At 38.8% G+C, this 24386-nt stretch overlaps 2 protein-coding genes and 1 non-coding gene across 4 annotated transcripts in view; 2 read left to right on the plus strand and 1 right to left on the minus strand.

Moving 5' to 3' along the window:
* Nucleotides 1-656: 656 nt before the first annotated feature.
* On the minus strand, nt 657-13483 carry ANAPC16 (anaphase promoting complex subunit 16). The gene is made up of 5 exons (XM_045569204.1): nt 13376-13483; nt 11579-11635; nt 7718-7886; nt 2443-2517; nt 657-1468 (listed from the first exon to the last, which is right to left on the minus strand). The coding sequence occupies exons 3-5, from the start codon at nt 7857-7859 to the stop codon at nt 1353-1355; spliced, it is 333 nt and encodes a 110-aa protein (XP_045425160.1). The 5' UTR covers nt 7860-7886; nt 11579-11635; nt 13376-13483; the 3' UTR covers nt 657-1352.
* ASCC1 (activating signal cointegrator 1 complex subunit 1) overlaps nt 13074-24386 on the plus strand; it is a 95757-nt gene continuing 84444 nt past the window's right edge. The window contains exons 1-4 of one of the 2 annotated variants that reach the window (XM_045569200.1): nt 13074-13307; nt 15281-15425; nt 16555-16654; nt 20493-20590. In XM_045569200.1, the coding sequence (XP_045425156.1) occupies nt 15314-15425; nt 16555-16654; nt 20493-20590 (310 nt within the window). In that variant the 5' untranslated portion in view covers nt 13074-13307; nt 15281-15313. Of the gene's footprint in view, nt 13308-13587; nt 13642-15280; nt 15426-16554; nt 16655-20492; nt 20591-24386 lie in introns of those variants that run through there. The other variant, XM_045569201.1, reaches the window with a different exon arrangement.
* Nucleotides 13891-13996, plus strand: LOC123650471. Its single transcript, XR_006739347.1, has one exon. It is a non-coding gene; the product is annotated as a U6 spliceosomal RNA (small nuclear RNA).

Consider the following 24386-nt stretch of genomic DNA (forward strand, 5'->3'; position numbering starts at 1 on the left):
AAAAATGCTAATATGAAAAAGGTGAGTTTGTGGGCTGGTACTTCTTGTGCTCTGATTGGCTTTAGAGATAAGAATAGTGAGCTGAATTATCAAGCAACTGTGATTTATTCCAAGTTCCAAGGTTTTCTTCTGCCTGGGCTATGTGACTATGAGCAGGTCTTTAACTTCACTGGGCTCAGACTCCTTAGTGGTGACTCAATGAGGTCACCACCTCCCTGGCAGGTAGTACGTGTTAAACATTTTGAACTTCTAAGATTAAGGCCAGTTGCTACTGGGATTATATTTATTTATAATGAAGCAACTCTAAGCAGATCAGGTAAAAGTTATTAATGAGGAAAAAGCCAAATGTTGTCTAAGGCAAAATTTGCAGACACTATAATAAATGATTCTCTTAACTGTGCAGCGTGGACCCTGCGGTCCCACAAGGGAGACCAAAGGATACCTCTTAGCCTTCCAGGTTTTTCCCTATCACGGTATAAAAACCTACTGAAATATCAGTAAAATAAATCTATATACTTCTATGAAGACAAATATCCCCGAAGTAAAGCAAATCTACCATAGGAGAAATGGTTTTTGGATTCCTTTGTTGTAAAAAATAATTTGACCTCTTCTCCCTATCCCAAATCCCTGAGGCTTTGAAAGGATAAAGACACCAATTTGGAGCTCTTTCAAAGGATTTATTTGCTATAGAATTGCTTGAGTCCACCAATGAGATGAACTCAAGATTTCTGTGTTTAAAAGTATTTTGCCATTTTTACAAATGCTGCAACATTCAAAAAGCAATTCTTTTTGCCAGCATTTGGCATATTTAGAAGAGGTTAGAAAAAGTTAAAATCTATCGAATTAGATGTCTAAAAATAGAAAAAACCAAACATTTTAAAATTCATTCGGACAGGTCCTGAGTTGAAATCACATTCATCTGCAAAAAGAAACATTTTAGATCAGAAATGTATTTTATAACCATAGATCCTGACCTTGGACTTGACTGGTGAAGATGTCCAGGCACTGGATGGATGACAGGATAGATGCCATTCACGTGGCCAATTCTGGCATGTGTCCTACCTGGCTTGTGAAAATTTTATAAATACTCTTAAACCTAAACTTCCTGGTTCCCTGAAACTGATTGTCTTAATCTGATTCCCAATACTTTTTAAAACAAATAAACACAAATTTTCCCTGCAAGATAACATGTTTAAGTATTTGTTGCTTTTGGATAGATACAGAGAAACCAAGTACAAATGTGAATTAACAATTCAGTGATGTAGCTGTGAATCTCTGGATGGCCATGTAAGCTGTGAGAAAGTCCCTCGCTGGCTCTGCACTTGCCACCAGAGGTGACCACCCAGGTCGCATCAACCTGAAGAGGGTGTGAACCCCAGCAGCTGCTCAATGGGCTTAAACCGCCACTCGTCGGCCTCCAGCTCTTCTACCAAACCAGCTAGTTTTTCCATCCGAGCAACTTGCTGATCTGTAAAGAGCCAAGGAGGTAATGTAATGCAACAGTGTATTCCTCATGAGACTGCCACCAAGCACCAAAATGATGACTGGTTTAAAAATAATTTCTAGATAGATTTTCCCTCACTAGTCTTGTAATGGGGTCTTATTCTATGTTGGTCAGAAGCTTAGTCTTTAAAAACAAAAAAAAGGAAAATTCCCAATCATTCTCCATTCACCTTCACTGCTTTTGATTGAACAGCTGAAAGCTGAAACCTTCCACATAAAAATAAACATTTGCTTGATCAGTCTGAATGTTAAGAAATCAAGGATCATAAGTTCCCCATCTCCCTTCTTCAAACACATCACAGCAGCCTCAAAGAAATTCTGTCCTCTACAGTTTATTTTGAGTCTGAGAATGATTAAAATCATTTTTAAATAAAATTGATCACATTTTCAGTATGTGCTCTATTCTGAAAAAATATTACTCATCCTCTATGCCACAGTGATTGGTGGACTAAAATCTTAGGGGTAGAGGCAACTGCAGCTTTTCCTGCTACATAATGCTTTCAATGGAGAAATGGTCTGGAGGCGGGGAACATAGTTCCTTGATGCATAAACGAAGGCTTGGTAAGGCATAATGGAATAGAAAAGGTGCTACCAGGATCTCAAGAGTCCAGATAGACCATGAGGTATTGCATAACTACTTGAAGATGAAGATGATGATGGTAACCAGTAGAGGACAACAGTAAAAGGAAGTTTCAGAAAGGAGAGGAAAGAGGAGCAGGAAGCATTGACTCCTCTAGAGAACCAACTTTTGATGTCAACTTTAAGCCTCGGTGTGGACATTATGTCAGAATGTTCTTTAATTTAGGAAGTCCGCTTAAATAGCCTTGCTGAGTTTGGGGGTTTTTGTCACAGTACACTGACCTTTTAGAATCCCTCTTCCCTACCTTTCTCCCCGGAAATTTATTCTCATAGTCAAGGACACAACACTTATCTGCTTACCGTGTTTCACCTGTTTGAGTGTGGATGCCACTTGATAGCTGAAAACAGATTCGCAGAGGAATCTCTCAGAGCCATCTACAAACAAAAGGGGAAAAGGTTTTAATCTGCTCTAAAGGTTTTATGGCTTCTGATAAAACCAAGTAAACTTGTCCATTCTTTTCCCTGCTTTTACATTTCATGGTCTAGTTTTCAGTGTTTACAAAGAGAGTGTCTGTTTCATTTAGAACTAACACTGCTCTGTTATAAAAGCTACCTTTTCTATACCTAGAATATTAAAATAGTCCCTCTACTTGTTTAAAAGTTTAAAAATAGTATTTAAAAAAACAAAAACAAGAAACCTCAGTCTGATGTCCTGGTCAACATTTCCCCCCTTCCAATCTGACAGTTTCTTTCTTTTTTTCTTTTGAGACAGTCTCACTCTGTCACCTGGGTTAGAGTGCCGTTACGTCAGCCTAGCTCACAGCAACCTTGCACTCCTGGGCTCAAGGGATCCACTTGTCTCAGCCTCCCAAGTAGCTGGGACTATAGGAATGTATCACCATGCCTGGCTAATTTTTTCTATTTTTAGTAGAGATGGGGTCTCACTCTTGCTCAGGCTGGTCTCAAACTCCTGAGTGCAAGCAATTCTCCCGCCTCAGCCTCCCAGAGTGCTAGGATTACAGGTGTGAGCCACCTTGCCTGGCCCATCCTGACAGTTTCTTAATGTTCTCCTATTCTGTATGTCAGGTAAACACTGGCCACTGACACATTTGGCCATATGGTTCCTGTGCTATCAAAATATAAAGGTACATCAAAACTTCAAATAATTTTCAGTCTAAAAAACAAAGCTGAACGAAAAACAGTTACTGATTTTTAATATATCAAATTACGTCACCATGACAATCACAAAACACTGCTGGGAAATTTTATTCTATAAACGCAAATTGCAACCTTGATTTTCCAACTGAACCAAAACACTGCAATTTGGATGATGATAAGAGTATGGTGCAAGTTCAGAAACTAGCATTGTACTGGTGCCAAGAACTGCCAACAAGAAGTAGCCAACTTGGTCACCACAGCATTCACAAGATTGTGAAACACAACCTAGTTTGTGTTATTTCTTGTCAGGCAAGGGCTGATACAGCAAAACATATCCCCGAAGATATACAGCTCACGTAAGAAAATTCTGATTTTTAAGAGGGTAGCAGAAATGATTTGGGGCATGTACCTTACTACAAAAATTCTAAAACACATGGAGAGAGAGAACACAGCTGTCTTTTTTTAGGCAGTAGTTCATGCCTGCACTACTAGGTGTCAGGCATTCACCCATCAATCATGAGTTGGCATGGCAGCCAGGTATTAAGTGACAAGGAGATAAGGCTAACATATTCTGGCCTCATGTTGAGTTTCACACAAGGAAGACCTTACTTCAGAAGTCATGGTAACCAATAAGAAAAACTAAGATATTGTATCCAGATGGCTGGCTTGAATATAAAACCAAGAGGGCTTCCTTCCAATATTATCTTCAAAGTGATTCCCCCCAAAAAAAAGAAAAAAAAAAAAAGAAAGTATAATTCTTGGGATGTACGTCCTTTAGGGAAAGTTAGATTCTGTAAATTCAAACCTTTTTTCTGTATGTTGTGTAATACATGGGATATGATCCCACCTCCTCCACCCACCCCCATTTCTTTAGCTGAATGTAAGTCATTTGTGAGCTGCTGATCATCTAAACTAAGCAAATAAATATTTTCATTTTCAATTAACTAAATATTATACTGACTGTCCGGTTTAAAGATCTAGGCAAGCTAATGACATCACTGAGTTTTTTGCTTGTTTGTTTTGTTTCAGATAAGAGCAACGGGTAGCAAATAACTATGAATTCCACTATGGGAAGAAGGACTGTTGTGAAAATTTGACACCAATGATGTAATGTATTATAGCTCTTCTGTGTAAATGACAAGCCAGCATTCACTATCCTATTCATACTCTTGCTTAAAAAGTCCAATTATAACTCAAGTTTTATTTTAGAAAGAGCAAAGCACAGAGAATTAGAATTTACCTCCCAGGTGGTTTGATCCTGAATTTTAGGATCTCGCACAAGGCAGTGGGGAATTATGGGCAATAAGGATCAGGCCAAGATATACATGGAAGCTCTTGAAAGTACCACCTCCCATTTACATTTAATTACAGGTTCTATTAGGATAAAATGCTTAAGTTGTGACATTTGCATATTTTCCCTGGTAATGAACTTCAAAGCAAAAGGATACAAGCTAATCTTCCAAAAAGGCACCTGCATATCACTCTGCCACACTATTTGCCTATGGAATACACTTTTGCTGATTTGCAACTCTCTATTAACCACAAAGTCCACTGCTTCTTAGCCACATTCTACTCGAGGTGATATCTGCACCAATCTAAAGCCTGGAATATCTCCAGAGTGGAGTCAGCCTGGGGCAATGTGTTTTCCATTTAGAAACTGTAATCAAACACTTTGTAACACACCAAGGAGCAATACATCAGCTTTCCTCTTAAGGGACAAGCAAAGGTTATAAATAGTGAAAAGTTTAGTAAATTGCCCAAATCTAACACTATTGTCAACTCCAATAAATACGATGCTAACAAATTCAGTTAAAAGAATATTACTTCACAGTAGGAAATTAGACAATGCCAGATAATTTATACTTCAGTGGCCTGCAATGTCACTAAAATACAACCACTGCTGGGTTGGAAGACAGTCTCTAATTTGCTCACTAATAACTGGGTGAGGACAATCTTAGCCAAGGGCAGGAGAATGCTAAAAAATGCTGCAGCTGCATATGTGAAGTGTCTTTTATCAGACAGCAGATGCACCAAAAAGTTAATTCACAAGGTTAACTACAGGTTATTTGGGTTTATTATCCCAGACTTGATGCAACATCAAGTCAAACCTGTTAAGATTATAAATGGCACCCAACCTTGATTCCTGACTGTTTTTGTTCTTTATTCTTCACAGGCAACCCTTCCTACTTTATTTTCATATTCTATTAAACTATTATTTGTCAGGTACCTATATAGATTAATTGCATAAGAGAATGGTATCACCTATAAACATGGTAGAAAATGCTTCCAAATCTAACATCCTTACTAACTCATATTTAGGAATACTCTTTTTAATTTAATATTCTTGATTTGACCAAGATAGTTCAGGGGTTGCCATCTCTACGTTATTTTTCAGTCTGTCTTTAAGTGTAAGCAGCTTTAAGATTGCTGATGAAATTTTAAACCCAAGAAACAGAATAAGAACCGTGCACTGTGACTTTAAACTTAATATAAATTTACCCTACAATAGAAACCTAACACATTTCTTCATGAATCATACTGGGATGGAATAAAAATGGATAGATCTATATAACTTGTTAGAACACCAACATTCAGACTAATCTCTTCACTATCTCCATGTAATCTGCTGTATACTGACAAAGAATCTGCTGATAGCTTTGAGACTATGGAGGAACCTCCTGTGCTCAATTCCTCCTATAGCTAGAATTTAAATGTCTCTAATCTTAGAGCTCTATTGTTAAACATTGATTCCTCTTCTGCTGCTATAAAAATCGTTAAACAATTTAAGTGCCTCCAACTCTTGATTTGTTTTGTGGGAAACTTCCTTAATATTAGGTCTCTGCTGCATGTAACTGGAGTCGTAATATATTTTTAGTGCCAAATATGGTAAACAAGGCCCCAATTGTTCACTACCTCTAACCAGACTCAGTGACACTAACTTGAGTATTCGGTTAACACAATTACAGAAAATGAAAATGCAAAGACAGAAGTACATACATCTAAGATGTGATCACTAATTACATACACTACGTGGTTGTCTACTACTCACCATAAGCTGAACCAATTCTAGAGAGGCTTGTGGTCCCAGAGTCTTCCCATGTTTTCCTGTCACAAATGTTGCCCTGGCTTAATCCAAAACTCTGCTTTTTCATCTGATATAAATGAATAAAGATCACCACAAAAACTGACTCCCAACCATAGTTTGTACCTTTTTTTTTTTTTTTACACAGAGTCTTGTTCTGTAGCCCTGGCTAGAGTGCAGTGGCACCATCATAGCTCACTACAACCTCAAACCCCTGGGCTCAAGCGATCCCCCTGCCTCAGCCTCCTGGGTAGCTGGGACTACAGGTGCACACCACCATGCCCGGCTAATTTTTTCTATTTTTGGTAGAGACGGAGTCTCACTCTTGCTCAGGCTGGTCTTGAACTCCTGAGCTCAAGTGATTCTCCTGCCTTGGCCTCCCAGAGTGTTAGGATTACAGGCGTGAGCCACTGCACCTGGCTTAGTTTGTACCTTTTTCAGAGACAGTCCAGGGCGAGTTTTTAAATATATTTATGTAAATTTGCAATATTTACGGCAAAAAAGATCAATATATAATTAAGCACTAAAATGCTAGAATCAAGTAAATTTTGAATCCTTAATAGGTTGTCTGCCAATGTTTCCCAAAATATGATGAGGAGACTACTTTCATGAGAAGGCCTTGGGTATTGGTCAAGATTCTTGAGCTGCATCCTAGACTAATTCAGAAACTCTAAGGTGGGCCCAGAAATGTGTTTTTTAAATAAGCTTCTCAAAGGTGATTTTTATGCTCCCTATTAAGAATTATTAGTCTAGCTCCTAAAGTAACACGAATCTAATGAATTCCAGTTACCAGTGCTATTTCATGCTTACAGTCTATACCCTGATCTTGGCCAGCCAGTCTGCAAATGTTTGCTGAGTAAGATGATGAATGATTTGATACAAATCTGGCTCCAGTGCTAGAAAAAACACACAGTATTGTCCTGCAGTGGGTCAGGAGTCATCTTCACATAAAAGGGCAGTATATTAGTTTTTACTTCCTCTTAGAACCTTTCTGAGGGGGCTAATTTATCTGTAGATGAATTATACTAGAAAAAATACATCAAACCTACTATGTATATGGAGGTAGACAGGTGCTAGGATAAAGCAAACTGGAGCAGGAGGTCCAGAAATTCCTGGTTCCAGCACTTTGTTTATAACATGGGCAAATCACTTAACTTTTCTGGATCTAAATAACTCTAGATGACCTCCATATTTCAAATGTCTTTTTCAGCTCCAAAATTCCGATTCTGGAGCAAGATTTGTTTTTAAAGGTACTATTTTGAGATGGGGACAAGAGATGAAATATGGAGCTGAAATCAGGGTAAATTCATCTTTAATCCACTTAATAGCTTCTTTACAATTAATATTCATTGCAGGTCTGAACCAATTATTCAGCAAAAAGCACCATGAGATCACCTTCTAACATCTCTCCAGCTCCTTTGGGGTAGGTAAAAAGGGCTTTCCGTGGTGGGGCAAGGTCTGAGACACTGAAACCAGATCCAGTGACAGAACTTCCACTGACCCCACCAGCTGAGGATGATGATGAAGAGGCAGCCATTTCCTCGCTAGTAGAGTTCTTACTTCACTACAGAGAAAGAAAAACAGCAATTGGCAAGTTTATGGAAGTGAGATTGACAACATTTCATTCTAGCTGCCATAGGGCCAGTATACAGTTTTGTAAAGAATCAGCTCCCCTTTTCTCTACCCTCTCTACTCCCACAATCTTTTACTGATACCTCAGGACAAAATGTTGCTCAGGTTTTGAAGTGAAAATGTTTAAGAATAGTATGTCTACTTAAAACACTAATTCCTACCATTAGCAAACTGTTTGTGTTGCTTGGGGATTGACTGTGGGTGATTTATGCATTATGGAGGGGTGATATGGCAATGCCAAGGCAGAAATGAGGAATTAAATTTGACTGAGGAATTAAATTATATGAGGATGAAACAACCATACTCCACAGGACAGTTTGTCTTGGAGACATCCTGACCACGCCACATCAAGAAACTCACTTTTAATATTTTCCAAATAAAATTCCAGAATAACATTGTGTTCTGTTCCCAAGGAAGGGAAACTGGTTAGGAAATACATATTGGCCTTTTCATTAAAATTAAACTTTTCATCCAAATGTAATACCCAAATTTATCACTTGGTGGCGTCCCAAAACTGGAACAAAATAGCTCAGGAAGTGATCTTGGAAATCTTGGCCTATTATGAATAGAGCAGCTGTGAGTGTTTAATCCTGTGTCATATCAAAAAATTCAAATGTAAATGAGAAAATCTGTACTGAATACATGACTCCTTACAAAAGTTCAAAACAAAAACACTCTCTTTGCCACAGAAGCCTACACCACTTTAACAAACGATTCTAAGTAGTGTACACTAAGTAGTGTATACTATATAGCATTTTCTATAAACAAAAAAAAAAGGTCTAGTGCCCTGCTGTTTAATAGAACTTTCTGCCATGATACATATGTTCCAATGATCTATTTCTACACTGTCCAACATGGTAGCCAGTGGCCTCATGTTGTAGCTATAAATGTGACTGAAGAACTGTATTTTAAATTTTATTTAATGTTAATCAAAATTTAAATGCCCACATGTGGCTAGTGGTTACTGTATTGGATAGTGAAATTCTAGTGTTTAGGTTAAAAAACTACTTTACACTGACTTGTACACTTTATTTTATTTTAATTTATTTATTTTTTTTGAGACAGAGTCTCACTTTGTTGCCCGGGCTAGAGTGAGTGCCATGGCGTCAGCCTAGCTCACAGCAACCTCAAACTCCTGGGCTTAAGCGATCCTACTGCCTCAGCCTCCCGAGTAGCTGGGACTACAGGCATGCGACACCATGCCCGGCTAATTTTTTCTATATATATTTTTAGTTGTCCAGATAATTTATTTCTATTTTTAGTAGAGACAGGGTCTCGCTCAGGCTGGTCTCGAACTCCTGACCTCAAGCGATTCACCCGCCTCGGCCTCCCAGAGGGATAGGATTATAGGCGTGAGCCACAGCGCCCGGCCTAAAATGGCTTAATTTTATTTTATTATTTATTTAGACACAGGGTCTCACTCTATTGCTCAGGCTGGAGTGCAGTGGCCCAATCATAGCTCACTGTAACCTTGAATTCCTGGGCTCCAATGATCTACCTCAGCCTCCCAAGTAGCTGGGATTACAGGTGTGCATCACCACACCAGCTATTTTTAAAAATTTTCTGTAGAGGCAAGGGTTCAATATGTTGCCCAGGCTGGTCTTGAACTCCTGTCCTAAAGTGATCCTCCTGCCTTGGCCTCCCAAAGTTCTGGGATTACAGGCATGAGCCACCATGCCTGGCTAAAATGGCTAAAGTTTAATTTTATGTTATGTTAATTTTAGCCCAAATTAAAAACAAAAAAAGACTTTAAAAGAATTTTAAAAATGAATTTCCCAGCCTGGGCAACACAGCAAGATCTCGTCTCTACAAAAAATTAAAAAATTAGCCAGGCACAGCGGCTCGCACCAATAGTTCTAGCTACTCAGGAGGCTGAGGTGGGAGGATCACTTGAGCCCAGGAGTTTGAGGTTGCAATGAGCTATGACTGGGCCATTGCACTCCAGCCTGGGTGACAGAGTGAGACCCTAAGACCCTGTTTAAAAAAAAAAAATCCTATATATGTAGAATACAGTTTCCTAGTAAGGAAAATGACATACTATGTCTTGAAATGCTGGCTGTTGTTTCCTTGATTTTAGGGTGATGATTTAAGACTGTCAGAGAAGCAAAGCTTGATTTCTGATTTCATTATATAAGTAATACTAATTAATGCTGAAGTAGGATATGAGAACTGTAAGGCAACTATTATAATTACACTGTCAGCCTATTAAAATTCAAACTGATTGATGATATTTTCAATCTTGTTATTAGATCACCTTTCCTATTTTCTATAAGCTCTGATAATTTTCCAAAGTGTATTCATATCCATGGTGGCAATAATTTTTCAAGTTTGAATTCATACCCAGTCTTTTGGACTATACTGGGTCAAAATATAGCTTGACAAATTTTTAAATGTGCTCTAAAAAGAACCTAAGTAGTAATGGATCAGGTCCAAATCTCTAAGTGGATTCCTGGTGGGATTCAAATAAAAGTATACAGACAACTTAGCCATCTTTTGGAGAGTAGCTCAGTCTTTATTTCCCATCAGTTCAGAGTAGAACCCAGTATGAACTCTTTACATATCTCATCTATGATTTAAAACTCTAATCTATTTTTTCTATGCCCTGATAAATGCTCTATTCAGTTGCAAATGCTTTATACTTTATATTTTGAAATCAGTTGCTCAGTAGAGCACCCAAGCAACTGCCAGAGGACAGCTTCAAAAGCTAGCCACAGTATGACTTCTATACTGAGTATAATCAAAGGAATTCCCTTTCATCCTATTTTCTTTCAAATTCCTAGAACTACTATTATTCCATATACAAAACAGCCAGGATTGAAAACTGGAACGCAGAATTAGCACAAAGCTAACTTTAAATAAGCAGTTTTCAGCTAAGGCAGAAAGATATACCTAAATAATTACTAGCTTTAAAGATTTAGCTTAAATTTTGAATGCTATTAGCAAGAGTTAAAGCAAAACCAACAATAAATGCTAGATTGTAACCGTTGAGGGCAGGCATTAACTGATCACTAGAACCAAACATAATGCCTGGTCTACAGTAAGTAGTTGTTCATTTAAGTAAATGCTTGCTGAATGAATTAAACATTTCACAGGAACCAGAGATTCCTTAAAGGTCATCTAATCCAACATCCTCATTTTATACAGGACAAAACAAAACTGAGGCACAGAGATAATTTTAGCTTATGTGCTGTGACTTTTTTTTTCCTGGAGACAGAGTCTCACTGTGTCACCTGGGTTAGAGTACAGTGGTATCACTGCAGCTCACTGCAATCTCAAACTCGTAGGCTCAAGTGATTCTCCGGCCTCTGCCTTCTGAGTAGCTGGGACTACAGGTGCATGCCACCACACCCAGCTAATTTTATTTTTCTATTTTTTGTAGAGATGGGGTCTCACTCATGCTCAGGCTGGTCTCGAACTCTTGGCCTCAAGCAATCCTCCTGCCTCAGCCTCCAACAGTGCTAGGATTACAGGTGTAGGCCACTGTGACCAGCCTGCTGTGACATTTTTGAAGCAATGTCTTGTTGGCATGTCATGTGTCATGTGCAATACAAAACAGCATAATGGTTAAGAACTCAGATTTCGAAGCCTCTTTGCTTGGGTTCATATCCTGGTTTTGTTACTTACGACTTGCTGCATGACTCTGGAGAAATCACTTAACTTTCTGTTCCTCAGTTGTCTTATCTGTAAAATGGGAATACAGGTTAAGTATCCTTTATCCAAAATGCTAGGACCAGAAGTGTTTCATATTTTTTTTGGATTTTGTAATATTTGTATTATACTTAATACAAATATTGCCCCTCCCAGATCTGAAAATCCAAAATCCAAAATGCTCCAAAGAGCATTTCCATTGACTGTCATGTTGGTATTCAAAAAGTTTCAAATTTTGGAGCATTAAGGATTTCCAGATTAGGGATTCTCAATCTGTAGTAACAGTACCTACCTCATGGAATTGTTACAAAGATTAAATTAGTTAACACATGTAAAGTATTTATAACAGTTGCAGGCTTAGTAAACACTTAATAAATCTTACCCTATCCAAAAATCATTAATGGATAGTTATTCCTGAATCTTTTTTTTTCCTATGCAGATCTCAGTTTTTAATACTTATTACGTCCCAACAAGGGAAAAGTTCTAATTCTTTCCATCTAACACAGAGACAACAAGCTGCTAGAGGGGAAAAGGTCTGCTCAGGAAGAGGGACAATGCCCTCCATTGCTTCACACTTTGATTTTAAGGTTCACGATCTTAGGAGAGAAACCTGTGATCTTGGAAAGGAGGAAAGAATTGTTCTTCTACCCTCAAGGCCTATTACAGAACCTGGATCACAGAGTTTCTGGGATGAATGAATGATGAACAAAGACAGAACACAGGGCTAGCAGCTCAGCAAAGTTTATGAGGAGAACAGAGAAGCTTGATGTCATAAAGGCTGGCCCATTATGGTCTTCTTTTTCTTTCTCATTGTGCAGATCTATTTACACAACTCTTATCTGCCACTAGATTTGCCAGGCCCATCGCTCGGTAAAATTTTGTTGAATAAATATTGGTGATGAAGTATCCTGAGACTTGGCCCTATAAGGGAAGCTGGGATTACTGGTAGTAGAGATCCTCATAGGGTAGCAATATTTTGGGGACACAGATTGCTGTGTCCACACTGATAAAATGATTAAACATTTACTTCATGTAAGATAAGGACGACTGCATTCATAAACTTCTTTCTAGCAGATATATGCCTATTTTCTTAAAAATAATCCTTCTTTTAAAAAAAAGTCTCATCAAACAAATGGACACTGAAGAAAGTTCCTAGCCCGGTACAAAGGCAAATTATAACAAGCAATCATTAAATTCCATCATCAACAAATGTACCCCTGAAAAACAGCTAGATTACAAGGCCAAGCATGGTGGCTCACAGCTATAATCCTAGCACTCTGGGAGGCCGAGGCAGGAGGATCCCTTGCGGTCAGAGTTCAAGACCAGCCTGAACAAGAGCGAGATCCCATCTCTACTAAAAAAAATTAAAGAAAGTTAAAAAAAAAAACAGCAGAATTACAATCCAAATCAAATGCATGCTGAAGGTACAACCTAGTTTGGGAGGTGGGGTGGGATGGAGAGAAAGTGGCTGGAGAGGGGATGGGCCAAAACACAAGCTGCTCCCAAGCTAACTCGAAGCCACGCTTCCCACAGGCCTCAGGCCCAAGGAAGCGACGCCATTGACGCCGCCCCACGGCGCAGGCGCCACCCCTCGGCCCGCATGCGCACTCAGCCCGCCGCGGCCTGAGGAAATTTCCCTTTACACGCCTGCTGCAGCAGTCTCTTGGGTCTCCTCCTCCCTTCTCCATTTTCCTAGTCCCTGCAGGTAGGATCCCAGGGGTCAGCTCTCTTTCGACCAAGCACCCGAAGGTCCTTAAATTCTCGGCCACTTACCTCAGCGGCTTTGACACTTTTCCTTACAGCCCCGCCCCCAAGGCAGGCCGGAGCGGCCGCGCTCACAACGACGAGGACGGCGGCGTGCTCGCGCCCGCGCAGAGGGGGCTCGCGCCGGCGGCGGCGCGCTCGCGCTCGTGCTTGGGTGGGTGTGGCCGGGGCGGAGAGGGGCGGAGAGGCGCTCTGGGAGAGGACTTCCGGGTTCCGACCCTCCTCGCACTGTCTGGGTTTACCTTCAGCCGTGGGGTCCTCTCTTCTTCCCTCGCGTTGGTGTACTTGTTTTTTGGCTCGCTTTTATGATTCAGGGCTTCAGTTTCCCTCATGATATTGCAGAAGGATACTGCTTTCCTCTTCCTCTCCAAAGCACCGCGAGGCAGGGTTAAATTGGTTATTCCCCCTTTCCTTCTGAGCAGTGTCAGAGACCAGGGCCATATAGGAAAGGTAGATGCTACCTTTTCTTCCAGAGCTCCTGGTCTGAGGACTCGACCTTAACATTAAAGTGTGGGTTTTTTTGTGTGCTCGCTTCGGCAGCACATATACTAAAATTGGAACGATACAGAGAAGATTAGCATGGCCCTGCGCAATGATGACACGCAAATTTGTGAAGCGTTCAAATATATTTTTTTAAAAAATTAAAGTCTGGGTTATTTTTGTTGTTTTCTGAGACGGAGGTTTGCTGTGTTTCCCGGGCTGAAGCGCAGTGGCGTCAGCCTAGCTCACAGCAACTTCAAACTCCTGGGTTTAAGCGATCCTACTGCCTCAGCCTCCAGAGTATCTGGGACTACAGGCATGCGCCACCATGCCCAGCTAATTTTTTCTATTTTTGGTAGAGGCGGGGTCTCACTCTTGCTCAGGCTGGTTTCCTGAGCTCAAGCGATCCTCCCGCCTTGGCCTCCCAGAGTGCTAGGATTACAGGGGTGAGCCACTGCGCCCAGCCTAAAGTCTGTTTTTGTGGGGAATTTTTTTGAGAAGTCCTAGGGGAATAAATAGGCCGCTGAGGTATAATGTCATTAGACTATTGCTAATTATGTCCCTTCTTCCTCCATCCAACTCGATTTATCTCTATGTTGTTTTTTCTCACAACACGAAACCTCTTCTTGGTTCTGTAAGCAGACACACTGTCAATTAAAGTGATTTGTTTGCTGAGCATTGGACTGAGCATTAGTGTATTTAGTGAGGGTCAATCCTTTTTCTTTGGAACTTTTCAGTATTTTGTGCTTTGAGACTATCCAAACTGTATGTGGTGAGAACATTGGTTGAACTTAATCACAGCTATAAGGAACCTTTGTTTCCTAAATTATTGATTTTATTAAGCTTGGGTTCTCAGTGAGTGATGTATAGTTTTCTGGGCAGTGGCCTGTAGAAATTGGGCTCCTCCCCTCAGCAATATGTTGGTCTGAGAACCACATTGGTTGTCATATTTTCACTGTGCTTTTGACAGGCGACTAGACCTGATTGTTTGGTATATATTTCTTGCAACTGTAAAAGTACTTAGATACTTTTTTTTCTGGATGGTCAAGTGTATTGAATATCCCTCATCGTTTTAATTATCATGCTAGATAGAAAGAATGAGATACTTTGCAAATGGTTAGGTAAACACTGAAGGTTGCATTTTATTCCCTTTACGTTAAAGTAATAAAGAGACCTTTATTCTCTCTTTCAAAATCATGGAAGACTGTATATAAATGTCTTTTAATCACCTTTCTTGGGGTGAGAAATAGTTTACAAATTACTTTTCTGTCTGGAGTGAGCCAGTTTGATGGAAAATGTAGCAACTGACTTTAACCAGTTTATAGGCAGGGGAATGTACTGTGAACTGGTGCCCAATTCAGGCCTATGTAATGGCCCATGCAATAGAGATAGGGTTTTTAATTTTCATTAAAAAGATGATAACTTATTTTTCAGGACTTCACTGGAATAGTATTTGGAGAAAGTGTCATGGAAGTCTTGCGCCCACAGCTTGTAAGAATTGATGGTCGCAATTACAGGAAAAATCCCATCCAAGAACAGACTTATCAACATGAAGAAGAAGATGAGGATTTCTATCAAGGTAATCCTAGTTGCTCTTTGGTCAGTAAAATGTCCTGTGTATTGCAGGAGCAATTCTTTGTTTTGTTTCAGTGTGTTTCTGTGTCAGCACTGAAATTTGAGATGTTTGGCTTTGCATAGCTTTGTTTGTGTTGGTGTCTCAGGGTACTGAAGAGTTTGAGTTTTATTGAGGTGTTCTCAGTTGCAGTTCATAAGTCAGATTATGTTTCTTCTCAAGTACAGAGGCCTAAATGTCACAAGGAGTAATTTGTTAACTGTTAATATTAACCATTAATATATTGTGACAAAATTAAGTTCCTTTATCTTTAAAGTTATGAAGTAATATATAAAAATTATTGAAAGAAATGAACATATGTATTTAGTCCAGTGCTACCGAAATACTTGGATGCTCTCATGTGCCTTATATAAAATGGTTTGGTATTTGCATGTAACCTATGCACGTCCTCCCATATATTTTAAATCATCTCTAGATTACTTAACAATATCTAATACCATGCGTTATGTAAATAATTGTTATACTGTGTTTTTTTATTTGTCCTATTTTTTTCTGTATTAAAACAATTTTTTTTCCCCAAAATATTTTCTATTTGTGGCTGGGTGAAGCCATAGATGTGGAACCCTTGGGTATGGAGGGCCAACTCCATATACATACCTATGATAAAGCTTAATTTATAAATTATATGCAATAAGAGATTAACAACAATGACTAATAATAAAATAGAATGATTATAACAATACACTATAATAAAAGTTATATGAATGTGGTCTTTCTCTCTCAGTATCTTATTGTATGTAATATTTTTGGACTGCAGCTGATGGTGGTTAAGTTTAACCCTACCTCGGAAGTGAAACCCCAGGTAAAGGGGGGACTACTGTATGTATATGCTACTTTCCCAAGGTTCTGGGACTAAAAGGTTTCAAATAGTCATTGTGTGTTTTTTTTGCTTTATTTCTTCTGAGCTGGTCAGGAGGAATATCAGAGCAGTGTTCTGCAATGTAAAGTGTCGGGCTGTTGTTTGTGCCTATGTATTGCTTTTTTAAAACCCCGTTGGCTGGTTGACCGCTGAGGAAAAGGCTACTGTCCACAGAACAGCAGGATTACTGAGCAAGATGTCACGGTTTCTCTTTAGGTTCTATGGAGGGTACTGATGAGCCGTGTGATGCCTATGAGGTGGAGCAGACCCCACAAGGATTCCGGTCTATTGTGAAGGCCCCCAGCCTGCTCTACAAGTGAGTGAAGTCCCCAACAGCTCCATGGGGAGGCACTTCCAGGAAACTCAGCAGGAAGCTGACCCTTTAGTCTTCTTATTGCAATGCTTAATTACTAATGATAAAATAGTTTAGTGTTTTATATCCTAAAATTTCAAAGAACTGATTACAGATTAATTTCATCATTCCATGTGTATCGCCAAGTCCTGCTGATTTTGCCTTTTAAATATCATTTAATCCACTGCTTATCTCTGTCTTCATTGATACCCCTCTGCCTTTTCTGTGGATTACTTAAAACAGCCTACTCACTGTTCTCTCCGCATTGATTTTTGCTCTCTTCTCAGTCTGTTCTTCACATTGAGGGTGGAATGATCTTTTTAAAAGGCAAATCTGATTATTTTACTATCTCTGCTTAAAATCCATCAATGGCCTTCCATTCATGATAGAATGCTATTGTATTAGAGCAATGACCAAAGTCTTAAACGTGACTTAGCTGGCCCTGCATTTTTCAGTCTCACCTCATACTATTCTTTCCCTGGCTTTGCACTTACACCCAGCTGGTTTTCTTCAGTTCCTCAACTATGCTGTGCTTCTTCCTGCCTTAAAGATTTTGTATATGCTGTTTTTTTTGCCTGAGCATCATTCCACTTCATTACATAGTAATATTCTCCTTCCTTAGGGAAGCTTACTTTGACATCATCATCCCCAGTAACCACATTGATTGCCCTACTATATGTTTCTGTAACAGTCTACCTTTTCTTTGTGGTGTTTATCACAGTTTATGTTTATATTTGTTTATGTGCTATTTGATGACTCCTGTCCTAGATGAGAAGCTTCTTGAAAGCAGGCATGTGTCTGTTCCATTAATCCCTAAGGGTTATCAAAGACTAAACATCCTTTTTCCAGGGTCATCTTTATAAATTACTTGGAAACTGTGATCACATCATTATGTGCTTGCTTACTTGTGTGTTTGCCCACATTCTGTCTCATACTAACTACTAATATTATAGAATATTGTCAGCTTATGTGGCCAACTGGCTTCTTTGGGGCTTATACCTCTGATCAAGCCTGGTCTAGGAAGTCCATCAATTGTTTTTTTGTGTTATACCAGATGAATTAGGTCTATCCAAGCACAATCTACAAATGTGGAATCATCTGCCTTTAAGCTCTGTCTTTGTGTTGCTTGAGGTTGGGCAGTTTATAAAGGAAAGAGGTTTATTTGGCTTATGGTTCTGCAGGCTGTACAAGAAGCATAGCACTCAGCTTCTGGTGAGAGCCTCATGCTGCTTCCACTCATGGTGGAAGGTGAAGGGGGACCACATGCAGGGATCACATGGTGAGTAGAAGCAAGGCAGGGAGAGGTGCCAGGCTCTTTTTAACCACCAGCTCTCTCAGGAACTAATAGAATGAGGACTCACTCATTACCATGAGAACTGAACCAAGCTATTCATGAGGGATCTGCCCCCATGACCCAAACACCTCCCACTGGGCCCTCCCTCTAACACTGGGCATCAGATTTCAACATGAGATTTGAAGGGGTCAAATATCCAAACCATAGCAAACTCCAAGAGGCAAACTTTGATAACATTCTGAAACACCTACTAAGAATGAAATTCTCTGGGAATGTGGCCAAATCAGGGTCTAGTGACATTTTTTCCTAAGCAACATGATTTTAGAAAGTCGTGGCTCAGTTTCTTGGTAAGGTCAATCTAACATGTCTTAATGTGTATTTCTGTTACTGCTAAGGTGTGTAAAAATTCCTTACATGTCTAATTATAAATTAATCTTTTGACTTGTATATATTCTAAGTACTCACTATGAACCAGATGACTTGCATGTTAGATTAGCTATTGGTTCTGCTTAATCCTAATTAATAGATAATGTTTAAGATATCTTTCTTACGAATCATTTTTGTAGGTTTATGTGGATCAAGGAAGAAATTACCTGGCCAGACTAATTTATAATTGAAGTCTAATACTAGCAACACCTATCCATGGAATATGTCTAATGCTGTGTGGTTCTCAGTTTCAGGTGCACATTAGAATCACCTGGGGAGCTTTTAAAAATTCTGATGGCTGGGTGCACTCCAGACCAATTAATCTCTCCGAGCGGGACCCAGGCATCATTAGTTTTTGAAGCCCCTCAGGTGATTCCAGTGGGTAGCCAAGACTGAGAACAACTTGATCTGGTGGGAATTTCCACTTACATATTCAACCAAGGAGTCACCTTTTCACTGCTTATCTGTATTATTGTAGTGAATATTTTAGGCTTTCCAGGTAAACCTCTTTTGAGTTTAACTGTACTTTTAACTGGAAGGATGCCATTATCGACTTAATGAGGATAGCATGGACTATAAGGAGCTCTGTGCCATTCATTGGGAAGCCCTTTCATATGTGATCACATTTAATCCTTGCAGCAACCTTACAGTACATAGGTATTATTCACTCCATTTTTCTAAGTGAAGAAGTAGGCTTAGAGTGGCTAAATTGACTTGCTCAAGGTTTGATTCTAAAGCCTCTCTAGCCTCAACCACTTCCCTTTCTAAGGCGCTGAAGCCTAGATTATTAATAACACTTTGAGTCAAGTACTTTTTGTGATAGGCTTGTTCATTCACCACATACCAACAAATAGGGGCCTGATTGAAAACACCCCTAATTAGGGGTTAAGGCAGAGAAAGACAAAGGCCTGATAGAGTTGGTGAGGTACAATCTCCACCCCAACACACAGGGTAACCACACGGAAATTAGAGAGTTCCAATCCTTTTCTAAATATCTTGTTTATTAAAAACTGGCTTACTACAGTAGATCTTAATGGAAATAATTGGGCTTGGTTATCCCATGTAAAAAACAAATGAATAGTTTTAGAAATAGCCACCCACAGTATTGGGTACTATAAGTGAAATCATGGAAGTTGAAATAATGTTTATGATGGGGAGTTTTTTCTTTTAACTTTATAGTCCTGTGATGGTCTCTTAGTGCTTTATAGACTCTGAAACTTCTCTCTTGGGATCCAGTAGTCTCATTCACTTTAACACATCTAATTTCTGTGGGTTCCAGAAGATAGCCTTGGATTGACAGAATTATTTATATTAGGAAGCACAGGCAATGTAGTGTAAATGTGTCAGTAAGTGATTGATGTGGGGGTAGATCAAAGACTGTAGGGAGTGATGGAATTGTGATGAGCTCATGTCCCATCTTCAGGGGATAGTCCAGAGTTGGCTTCGGCCTGTTGCCATGAGTTGTCAGATCTTCTCATTTTTCTTAAGAACCTGCAAAAATATATATTTTTGGATGTAATCTCCAAATAAAACATTCCATGTGCTGAATTCAGCCTGAGGGTTACCTTTTTACTTCCAGTGCTTTTGGATCTGTCCTGAGTGGTGAATCCTGCTCTTTGCTAAGCTGTTTGTCCTTGTTTAGTTAATCAGGGATAATCCCCTTAGGATGAACTCATAATATAGTTAACTTGTTTTCCAAAATGAATAAGGTTCTTTCCCTCTCAAATTGTGGATCCATTGGTTGCTGGAAGTACCCTCCGATACTATGCCAGCTTTCCTTTCACTGAACTGTAGACCTGGATTTTGAATCTAATTTTAAGAAGCAAACAGGTGTTGGGCATGGTTATTCTATCTATGCATTGAATTGGTTATATGGCATCCTTTTGCCAGTGAGTTTAATGCAACATGTTCTGTAAAGCTAGATGACTTGTAATTTCCTCCACAAATGTTGAGCTTTTACAGAAGCACTTTTCTGTCAGGGAGTATCTCTGGCCATAAAGGATTTAAACATGATGAGATTCTTTATTTTGGTATGTTATTTCTTAATCCCCTTCTGTTAATTAATTTTTCTTCATATTATAGGCATATAGTTGGAAAGAGAGGGGACACTAAGAAGAAAATAGAAATGGAAACCAAAACTTCTATTAGCATTCCTAAACCTGGACAAGATGGAGAAATTGGTGAGACTCAGTATATATGTTACATTTGCAATCACTTGTGCGTATGTATGGAATAATTTAACCCTATTACAGCATTTAATGACTATGTTCTGTCTGTGGGGTTCTGTAGCTGTTACACTTTTAATGATATATCAATACCAATCTCCCAAATGAGGAAAGATGCAGTTATACAACCTTACCTTGATTGAGTACCTGGCCCTTAATTTTATACTTTACCATGCATTGATAGAATAAAGCTTCCAGTTTCATTGTGTATTAGAGGAGATTTCTTTTATGCTTTGGTAGCTTGAAATGGAGTTTGTGAATCGTTTCAAGTTAGAATTAGAGAAAACCAATGAGATTGTGAATATGATATAAAGTTCACCCTTTTCCCTAAGTGTTCCCTTAAGCTTTTTACCCTTGCTTTGTAGTCCGGGAAGGAAATTGTTTAATATAAGAGTAATGATTAAAATAATATAACCTGACTCAAATAACTATTCAGATGAGGAAAAATAGTTTGGCAGTATAAATCAAGTCAGAAAGTGTCTGTACCAAGCATCAGTGTGAACCAGGATACACTGTACTTTGGCTTTGAGTGAGGGGTACTGTAGAAACAAAATTGTAAACTCATTCTAGAATGATGGGACTTTTTCAAAGTTGAAGAGTGCAGCAGTCTCCAATAATCCATTTTCCATAAACACCCATGGAGTATATTGAGTTTTAGCGGAAAAAATTACAAGTACTCTTCTCATTTTGTGCTGTATTAGATAATCACCTTGATGATTAAGTTGTAGTTGACTTTAGAGAAGTGCCGTCCAAAAGAACTTTCTGTGGTTGTGAGAATGTTTTGTATCTGTGCCATCCAGTACAGGAGCCACATGTGTCCAGTACTGGCCTCATGTACCATGAGTACTTGAAATATGGCTAGTGTGACTGAGAAACTGATTTTTTAATTTTATTAAATTCTAGTTAATTTAACTAGCTGCATGTGGGCTCCCATATTGGCCAGTACAGTGCTAGAGTTTTCCCCATCAAACTCTAGCAGAAGAACTTTAACAACATTTCTGAAGGACTTTTATTAAAATAAATATTCAGTTCATTAGAATTATAAGTGTAAAAACTTGGGTTTTTCCTTAAGTTTTAGTTCAGGTTACAAATATTGATGTAATTTTATAATTGCATTAAAGCTTCTTTATCTAGTTTTTTCTTATTATAAAACTAATACATGAGGCCCGGTGCGGTGGCTCACGCCTGTAATCCTAGCACTCTGGGAGGCCGAGGCGGGTGGATCGCTCGAGGTCAGGAGTTCGAGACCAGCCTGAGCAAGAGTGAGACCCCCATCTCTACTAAAAATAGAAAGAAATTATCTGGACAACTAAAAATATATACAGAAAAAATTAGCTGGGCATGGTGGCGCATGCCTGTAGTCCCCGTTACTCGGGAGGCTGAGGCAGGAGGATCGCTAAGCCCAGGAGTTTGAGGTTGCTGTGAGCTAGGCTAACGCCACGGCACTCACTCTAGCCCGGGCAACAGAGCGAGACTCTGTCTCAAAAAAAAAAACAAAAAACAAAAAAACTAATACATGCTTTCAAAAAAAATGAAAGCTTGCAGAAATTATATGTAAGATATAAAGCAAGTCTCTTGTAATATGAATCCCAGACATAATTGCTATTAACGGTTATTATATTTCCCACTTTTTTCTATCTGTGTAGTAACATATAATAATTTTTATTGCAGTGAAAATTACAACATAGTATAAATGTGGAGACTATAGCCATTTTAAGATACTGGAGTTATTCCAAAACTTATCAAGAAAAGGGTAGGCAGGTTGTAAAGATTCTATTTGGACGTAGAAAGCTCAAATGTTACAGTGTGAAAAACTAGTGTGTCTGATTGTTAAAAGTAAGAATTTAGTGAAACTAATTTAATTGAAAAGCAAGAGGATAAACTGGGTTTGGTCTTCTAGGGAAGTAAAGTATATAGAAAAAGCAAATTTATTGGTTAGAATAAACTGAGTTGTCATGTGAAGTCAAGATTGCAGTTGCATTGGTATGATATTTGCTGTCATTTACTGATTTTCTTTTGCTTCTCCTAGCTTAGAGAAACTAGAGAAGGAGATGATCTAGTAGGTTTTAATTGGTCTTCTAGATAAGGATCTGGTTTTGTGTGTTTTGAAATCTCGAGCAATGAGATATCAGAAGCTTTTAAAATGATATTGTCACTGTAATTGGGGAGTTGGTTTACAAAAAATTTAATATGAATGCCTTTAATTGTTATTATTTTTTAATAGAGTCTTGCTCTGTCGCACAGGCTGGAGTGCAGTGGCCCAATCATAGCTCTCTGCATGCTTTAACTCCTGGGCTCAAGCAATCCTCCTGCCTCAGCTCCCAAGTAGCTGGGACTGCAGGCACAGGCTACCACCAAGAACAGATGATTTTTCTTGCTTTGCTGTCCAGGCTGGTCTTGAACTCCTGGCCTCAAGCGATCCTCTAGCGTCAGTCTCCCAAAGTGTTGGGATTAGAGGCATGAGCCCCTGTGCCTGGCCTGTTTTCCTTCTCTATGTTTCTTGTTGTAGTCCTTAGACCCATACCACATAAATTCTGGTACTCTCAGGTACTTGTATTTGTAGAATATATCTAACCTCATCATATTTGTTCTTTAGTCATGGTGGATCAACGTTGACTTTTGCCTGGAAATCATTGTCTCTCAGCATCTTTCAAGTGCCCCTTTCAGTTTTCTATATTACAAAAATGATACATCTTACTAATCTTATCCTCCTTCTTAAGGAAAAAGAGCAGATTTTGCATTTTGTACCAACCTTTTATAGAAATGAAATATAAACATGAGTTTTAAGGTTCCCTTTCCTCCCCTATCCTTTTAGTTTCTCACCTTATTTTTGGTCTGTGGCAGAGATAATTATAGTTTTCACTCTCCTTTAATTTTGTTCTAGTTTACCTTTGAACCTTCCTTTGTTAGTATTTCTCTAGCACAATATTTTAGTGTCTGCTACAGATAGTTGCCTTCACTGGGCATTTGAGTCTTTTGGATTCTCGTAGTATTCTATCTGATAATATAAATAATGTCATTTAAAAAACACTATCTCCACTTTTCCTTTTTTTTTTTTTTACATTTTATGGTCGTTACTTGTGTCAGTTTTTTGCTTCGATGAACAATTCTCAGGCTTCTTAATAATTTACTTCTTTTCCTAGAAATTTCTGTCTTATTTCTCTAAGACAAAATGGATATAATACTTTCTTACTAGTAAATAGAAAGGTCATTCTTATAGAAAATTTCAACTGCTTTAATGGAAAGTGTTAGGACAAGTAAATGGAATTATTTCTTTTACGTCTCCAGTTGCCTGGAATGAACAGGCTTTGTGGTCTTTAAAACATGTAGCATATTTTACTACCATTATAGTTGGTACTTCAATATTTTATTTCATATTCACAAGTCTGTCTTTTTCCCTTTAATATTCTGTTGAAATGCCAATTTTGTTAATTGTGCATATCTTCTCCACCTTGTCTTAGTTACTGTTTCGAATCAAGCCCTGCCAGTTCTGGAACCTAGACATTTAATCTCTGCTTAAACAGAGATCATGTAATCCCTAAATGGTTTTCTTTCTTTGCAGACAGTAGTCTAGGCTTTGTGGCTTTTTTCCCACTACTTTCATTTATTTACACATAAAGACATAGCACAGACTAAAACATGGAAATTTGATATCCATAAATACAACTTATATGTAGATAAGCAAATTTTTAACTTTCTATTTTTGCACACAGAGGATAGGATTATATTGTAGTAGACTCTCCTTTGCTCT

This window comes from Lemur catta, chromosome 14 (genome assembly GCF_020740605.2).
Source record: "Lemur catta isolate mLemCat1 chromosome 14, mLemCat1.pri, whole genome shotgun sequence".
Lineage (NCBI taxonomy): Eukaryota > Metazoa > Chordata > Mammalia > Primates > Lemuridae > Lemur > Lemur catta.

Coding starts and splice junctions, on each gene's coding strand:
- ANAPC16 (XM_045569204.1), bottom strand. CDS start 7,859: ATGGCTGCCTCTTCATCATCATCCTCAGCTGGTGGGGTCAGTGGAAGT. Junction 2,518..7,717: donor AGCTGGAGAGATGTTAGAAG/GTGATCTCATGG, acceptor TTTTGTTTGTAG/ATGGCTCTGAGAGATTCCTC. Junction 1,469..2,442: donor ACTCAAACAGGTGAAACACG/GTAAGCAGATAA, acceptor GGCTCTTTACAG/ATCAGCAAGTTGCTCGGATG.